The following is a 7,494-nucleotide window of genomic DNA, read 5'->3' as shown; positions in this document are numbered from 1 at the left end:
CAAAGAACTCGTGCTGATGAACTTTTAGCCGTCTATGATAAACAGTGAAGTGAAGAAGCATAAGATAAATGGCAATTATCATTTGATAATTTTAACAAATTGATAAGTGATAATGATAAATTGTAGTATAAATGTATTCCTATAGTAAATAAAATTATTTATGATAAACAGTGGATTGCGGAAGCATAATATAGATAAGAGTTACCATTTGATAATTTTAACAAATTGATAAGGTGGGGTCAAATTTCTTCTTCAGAAAAGAGAAAAGCTGTACGAATTTACTGTGAGTGTCGTTGCTCTTAAGTCATCGTACTTATTTGTGTTATTCGAGGTAATTTTTTATTCCTGCTATCATGAACTGAATTTATATCGGTTTGAAAATCGCTATCGTCACTGTGTGTTTCGTGTGAAAGTATTTTTCTTTTTTGTTGAAACCTCGAAGACTTGCACTCGGTATTGGATTGTTTCGCAAAATATCACTAATATTTTATGTTTCTAGACGTTATCCCATTAATTTTGTTAGTTGGAAAGCGATACTTCTGTCAAAAGATTTTTGAAAATTAGCATTCCATTTGTGATATTTGACTACGCTTCTTTCAGGGGCCATTTACGACATTTAAGGTGGAAAATGAGGCGAAAGAAGACTGGACAGGTCTGAAATTTTCTCCTGATGGTAAAATGATCATGATCACAACGAACGGTTCTTCGGTTACCCTAATTGACTCCTTTAAAGGAACATTAATCCACGTTTTAAGAGGTCTGTTTAGTTTCTTCGACAACTGTCCAAGGCCCAAATAATTCAAATTGTTCTGCATCCCAGAGAAAAGCTTTAGACAGTCATCATAATTCGATGACAGTGGCATTTCACAGGCTTACAATTCAATGCTGAGTAGGATCTCACCTTTCTCAAACACATGTACTTAATATTGTTTCTGAACCTGTTTAAACTTCAGAGCACTAAACATCACATCCTTAGTTTCTGTTCGCAGCGTAATTTACAATACAAACATATATGGAAGGACTGTATATTTCTCTAGATACTGCGAAATCGACTGTTTCAGGTCACGAGAATAGCAAAGGTATTGAACTGGATGCAACATTCTGCGCTGATGCACAGTATGTATTCAGTGGTTCCACAGATAGCAGTATAGTATCATGGTCTGTTACAACTGGCCAAAAAGTTGCAAAGCTTGCCTCGGGACATTCCCCGCTTATTCATAAAATATTATTCAATCCACGGTTCTTCATGCTAGCTACGGCTTGCACAACATTAGTAAGCGTTTGGTTGCTGAGAAATAGGGGTATATAAATATTTCACTAAATTTATGTTCGTCTATGTTTGGCCTAAACAGTTACTGTTCCACTGATGGCTTTAATTAGTGTATATGTTTTTCAGAATCTATGGCTACCAACAGAAGAAGAGTAGAAATGTTGTTCTGAGACGTGGATAGAAATGTACTATCGATTGTAAGCACTATGTCATTCGGTTTGGTCAACCAATCCAAATCCTGTATTTCATATGGATGGGAAGAACGGAGGAGTGTCATTATTTGCCATTATAATCATGTGCTAGCAGCTCCTATAATACATGGCACAAACGTTGTAACAGCGAAATTCCATATCATAATATGAATTTTTGTACGAAATCTATACACAGCTATGCAGTTTTGGATATATAAATTTTGCGCAAGAAAAGAACAACTATATTGTAAATATTTTTTTTTTATTCGTTGGGATGCAGGTTTGCTATTGCAGTTATTTTCGCATAATCCAATAAGTTATGGTTACCACATAAGTTTACTTTTACATAACATAGTATACTCAAATTCCTATTGTGGCCTTTTAATTACTACTGCAACTCCCTCATAAATCCAAATTTTTAATGTTTCCAGATTACGGACTAGAACCTCGGCTCAAGGTATGATGTTCCTTTACAATAACCTAAAGCGGCTATTAAGACAACACAGTAACCAGATGTTTGTCTGTAGTCACATTATGAATCATTGGAAATTTTTTTTCTTGCTAAATTCTTGGCGACTTCACTTTCATAAAGAATTAACTGTTGAAACATACAAACAAAAATGTTTCTGCAGTTAAACCTACGAGTGCTTACTAGATTCTCAGCAGTGCTCCTGTAATTTACTGCCCATAAGCGCCCACAGCCAGAACCAAATTGCGTCGTGTGAAATGCAAGTCGATAATTGGTGTATTTTTGGTAGCATATGAGTAAAGATGAAAGCCGCTGGGATTTATCCTGCAATGAAAGTACCGCTAAAAAATATAGAACGATCTTAAAATGACCTAAACAAGATGAAGTCAATTCTACATATTTTACTAGTTCTGGTATTGCTTTATGGTGTCATCAGTAGCATGCAGGTTGTCTCGACCAATAATTTTTTGAATCCAGTACGTTTTAAGAAGGGGTTGAACTATTACTTTTTATACTCTGAACTATATTACTTTTTATAAAGTGCAAGGAGTTCTGATTCAAATTCACCTACTTTGGATCATTATTTAAATGGTCCTGTGAACCGGAATGTGCTGTAACCGTATCCACGGAATAAAATGAAAGCGCTGAATCGGCTCGCGCAACGGCTAGGGCTGCTCCATCACGTGAGAACTCTATTGGGACCTGGTATGGAAGTGCAGAGACGTCCTGCATGCAAACCATTTTTTGCAATGCCATATCCCAAAGAACAAGCGATCCTTCGCTTCCCAGTGATGCCAAATACCGACCACAGGGCGAAATCTGCAACAGAGTAGGAAGAATGTAGTACAGTATTAATGCGACTGCAAGCAGTACATGCTATATTTGGGCTCCCTAAAAGAAGGTAACTTGCCAGAACATAATTAGGATAACGACAAAGTCGCCGGATTATTATCAAATGAGTAAAACAATTCGAAGTTAAAGCGATTGCAGCCAAGGTTTTCAGACACCTAAGTTATTTCATGCTGTAAACTTATATCTAAAAGGAGTATAACTAAAAACAAGGCGATTTAAATTAGCAGATAATTCTCATGAGACGCTGTGATCAATAGTGTCGTGAGTTTGATTTGGTGGAGCGATAATCTGTCCTATTCGGAAGAAATTATTTTACATCAAAGAAATTCGAACTTTGAAGTTCAAAAACTCGAATAAGAAGCAATCTGGAATACAGTTTTTTCCTTTCTCTTGAACTCACTTTTAATCCTCGAATCGATCCTTTGTGACCCGCAAAGTATCGTACACATGTCCCAGACAACACATCCCAAACACGTACGTAACGATCATCACTACCACCTGCGAAATAATTGCAATTTGGATGGAAGTCAATGCAGGTGACATCTGACAATGCATCTGAGAAAATGCGCAACGGTTGCAAACGATCGGTTGTCCATAGCATCGCAGCACCATCGGCACTACCGGTTGCGAAATAATAAGAACGTGGGCTGAACTGCACCTGAAATTTCACAGTTTGTCCGATTTTTCTACAGCTTAGTGGGCTTATCAGTTTGTAAAAATGTGACATCATTATTAAAGAACAGATAAACCTCCCAAATTGGTGCAGCATGCTTGTACACCACAACATTACTACGAACGGCGAGACTCCACAAACGAACTGTTCCATCACGTGACGATGAAAGTAACAAGCGTTTATCGGGAGAAAATGATAACGAATAAACTGGTCCGTTATGACCCTGAAGAATAAGTGATTTTAAGTGGAAGAAAGAAATATTTGTACATCTACTACCCGAAAACCAAAGATAAGTTCTGGCTAAAGTTCAGACACAAACAAAAGAGTCAAAACAGATCTATAGAAGAGTATTGATGTGCCGTTATAAAAAAAAACGAATAGAAATATGGACTTTTCAAAATATCCAAGTTTCTTATAAGTTGATTGAAGATCTGATGTCCAAACAGCAAGTCACGCATCCCAAGTTAAGAAACAGTGAAGCTAAAAACAAAACTAACTTGAAAGGTAAGTGATGTTGACGCTTCCGCGTCATCGTAAACCTGCTCCAGTGCATCTTCAGATTCTTGCTCTATTAGCTCCAACTGATCGATTTTTTTGTACGGCCGAAATTTTTCCTCATTTAACGTATGAACCTTAAATAACAATAGTAAGAATTTCCAATAAAATACTGAAAGGTTGTACATCTTAAGACAGATGAAAAATTTGCAGAAGAGTACTAGGGGAAATAAATATGGTTGCTCTGCAATCTTGCCATTTCCCTGCCTAAAGCCTATTCTTTCATAAATTTAGTATGGTTAACTCATGCTGTACTTTTTTCATCTCTAACAGTTTGTTAGAAGAACATGAAGGAACATAAAGAGATAAAGAAAGATAAGAATACATATTCCGAAAGAATTATGCTGATCGAAAAAAGAAACTGTCGTTTAAATTTACTGAAAATTAAAACATCAACTTGAATATACCTGGATCCTAGAATTTCCAAAACCCAATGCCAAAGCTCCACTATCTTCAGCAATATCAGATGCTGTAAGACCACCAGGAGAATTAAGCACCGTGTAAAGACATATGGATGGTGGTGTGTCAACGGAAATGCGCATTTTCTTACCCGATTCTTTCATATACCTCTTTTCATTGCTGTAATTGATTTGGATTGCTTCTCAAAACTTGTACAATACTGGAAAAATTCTTTGATAGAAACAAATCTTTTTAATAAAAAAATATTTCGAAAGGGGAAAAAAAAGTACGGTGACTAACGCTGCTGGCAGAGGTATTCGATCAGGTGAGGGTCCATTTGCATCCTTTTTTTTGCCGTCATTTCTTTCTTTAATTTTTGGCCGTTTCTTCTCGAGGCCCAGCTGAGTTGAAAAATCTTCTTTAATCGTTCCATAAAACATTTTATGCCGCCTTTCTAAAAATCTATTGATTTCAAATAACTGAGAATTAAAACAAATAAATTATTTAAAACATTTCCTAAAGTGAAAAATGATGGATTTTAGCAAAAAGGTAACAGGTGACTGATACGAAATTTACTAAACTACTTGTGTAAAACGAAAGTCCTGAAAATGGGAAATGGAAGAACAAAGTGAAAACTCAAACACCGAAGTTTTTCACAAGCAGATGGAAACTTTTATGGTGATTTGAAAAGTGAATCACAATACCTTGCTTGCTGACTTGACCAAGAATACCTCCCAGGACTGCTTCCGTAGCTGATTTTGTCCGCGAGCCATCAATTGCTAAATATACTTAATACAATTTGAAATTTCAAGAATTGGAAATTCCTTTACACCCATGAATTCCAAACAGGCACTTTTTTTTGTTAAGGTTATTTGATACCTATAGAGCAATGAAATTTCTATTAGTTTATGAATAAGGCAAAAACGCCTTCATCCTACTAGCTTAATAGAACACGGTTATCAGGATTTTTATGTTTCAATCATGCTAAAAGAGAATGCGAAAGCTGAAATCCGTAGATCTTCGAATAATGGAAAACCACCTTCAATATGCAAATGATCTCGCATCACATCGCGAACAATACTATTCCGGGTTAAGAAAGGTTCCAGTTGTTTGATTGCCGATTTTGATATGCGAACAACAAACTGGTTTTTTCTTCAAAATATAGGGTTTAATTTTATGATATTCCAGTTATAATTCTTAAAGTACCCAAATTAAATTAGAAAATCACCGCTCTGAAAATCCATCAACATAAACGACATTTACTTATGATTTTCAGAAATTATGACATTTTCAACACAGAATAACAAAGTTTCAATTTGGAAAAACTTTTCGAAATCTATCAGTAAAATGAAGTTTGCCAGTCTACCAGTAAAATGTAATATTTAATCACACTGAAAAAATTATAATTACGTTAAAGCCTGAACGAGTGCATGATTAGCAGCCTGACTATGAGTAGAAATGCGAGTAAGCAATTTTGTCTGCTCCTCATACATTGAAGGTACATATCGAGAAAATTTTTCGCTGAATAAAGCTGCTGAAATGATAAAATCATTCCAGATTTTCAGTTTAAGAAAAATGTGTGGAAATTATCGAGGAGAAAAAGACATATGAAGAGAAATTAGGAGAAAAAAAAATACAGTTACTAAATAATAGTAAGCCGATGCAAACCTTGTAAACTACGTCCTTCAGCAATAAGCTGTATATATAAGTGCGCAAATACCGGGAATATTAAAGCAGATAGTTCTGCGCAGGAATTATCAAAGGAAGAATCAACATGACTCAAAAGCGTCGAGAATTCGCGCATAATAGCATCACTAAAATTGTCCGTAAACTTCAAAACTGTTCATGATGCAGTATAACACCGAGCCATTGTTTGCTGATAAGCAACACAGTGTGCAGTGTTCTAGGTTATTAAAAATCTGACTACTAAAATACTGCGTTGCTTGTTAGCAAACAATGACTCGATGTTGTACTGTATCAGGCTCGCTTGATGTTTTCGAAAAATATAGCCACGTGTAAAAATCAGCAGTGCTTCGACAATAATAATAATCAGTAGTGCTTCTAAGCACATTTGCGAGGTTTCGTAGAACAGTAGCGATATTTTATTATATATTATTACTTATTATTAAAAATCTGGTCACTAAAAAAATAAAAAATCAAAACACACTTGTTAGTGTCACTATCGACACCATCTTTCGAAAGCCGCAAAACGGCTGCAGCTTCTCTCGACAAGGCTTCTTCAGATTCCTAAAATAATTTACAATATTCATGCATAATCATGGCAAGTCCATTAATTCTTTCCTTATAAAGAAAAAAAATCTACCGTTAAACCGTTTTTCTTGAAAAAAGCTAAAATTTGTTGCAATGATTCGGCTGTCATTGGATGGTCAAATATGTCCCTGTCCATATCTGCAATTTAAATTCCACAGATTTTTAAAATCCACTGGGGATATTGAAATTTGAGCGTGATGCAACGGCGAAATACAAGCATACCGAATATATCATTTTTTTAAAAAATGATGAGGTTATTTCTTGCAAGTAATTAATGGTTCTTTATGTAACTGGAAAATGCATATTTAGTAGTTGTCATGAGCATGTCATTATCACTGAGTGTCATTGAGTGAAGATCTTATCCAGGTTGAACTACTAATTGTAGATTAAAAATGCACAACAAAGAGCTATGAAATCGAGTGACACAAGACATCGGTACTATATACATCTATTTCATAAAAATTCATTTTTTTTTATAATACCCATCCAATCATCGCTGTTTACTTATAGCAGTGATATTAAAATTTTATTTCAGCCGTCCTATTAACATATCATTATTATCATGCAAATATTACATTATCTTTCGAACTCGAACTCAGTTCTATATGCAGGGAAATTATTATTGACACATTCATACTTATTCCATTTACCTCACGTTGTCGCTTCTATTTATTCAATTTTAGTGTCAACTATTTTACCATCTATCGTGAATTCTGATCATCGGCGATATTATGCGACCTTCCTGCTGATGAAATGCATATTCATACAAATATACGCATAGACAAATCTATATATATATATATATATATAACAC

General features: G+C 35.1%; 2 protein-coding genes across 2 annotated transcripts in view; one reads left to right on the top strand and one right to left on the bottom strand.

Annotated features, from left to right (window-relative positions):
• Positions 1-2,109, top strand: part of LOAG_17168 (WD repeat protein 82) — a 4,519-nt gene extending 2,410 nt beyond the window's left edge. Inside the window, exons 8-9 of the mRNA XM_020449828.1 lie at positions 601-1,273; positions 1,397-2,109. Coding sequence (XP_020306599.1) covers positions 601-798 — 198 coding nt within the window. The 3' untranslated portion in view covers positions 799-1,273; positions 1,397-2,109. The remainder of the gene's footprint in view (positions 1-600; positions 1,274-1,396) is intronic.
• LOAG_10999 (WD40 associated region in TFIID subunit family protein) lies at positions 1,598-6,816 on the bottom strand (the record flags this gene model as incomplete). Its single annotated transcript, XM_020448268.1, has 13 exons — positions 1,598-2,254; positions 2,502-2,749; positions 3,183-3,440; positions 3,532-3,678; positions 3,953-4,087; positions 4,418-4,589; positions 4,710-4,863; positions 5,114-5,188; positions 5,449-5,561; positions 5,820-5,943; positions 6,078-6,223; positions 6,577-6,656; positions 6,733-6,816. The coding sequence occupies 13 exons, from the start codon at positions 6,814-6,816 to the stop codon at positions 2,140-2,142; spliced, it is 1,851 nt and encodes a 616-aa protein (XP_020301572.1). The 3' UTR covers positions 1,598-2,139.
• Between the last annotated feature and the right edge of the window lie 678 nt (positions 6,817-7,494).

This window comes from Loa loa (genome assembly GCF_000183805.2).
Source record: "Loa loa unplaced genomic scaffold supercont3.46, whole genome shotgun sequence".
Classification (NCBI taxonomy): Eukaryota; Metazoa; Nematoda; class Chromadorea; order Rhabditida; family Onchocercidae; genus Loa; species Loa loa.
The sequence above is the reverse complement of the archived record's forward strand: the minus strand, read 5'-3'. Positions and strand labels throughout refer to the sequence as shown.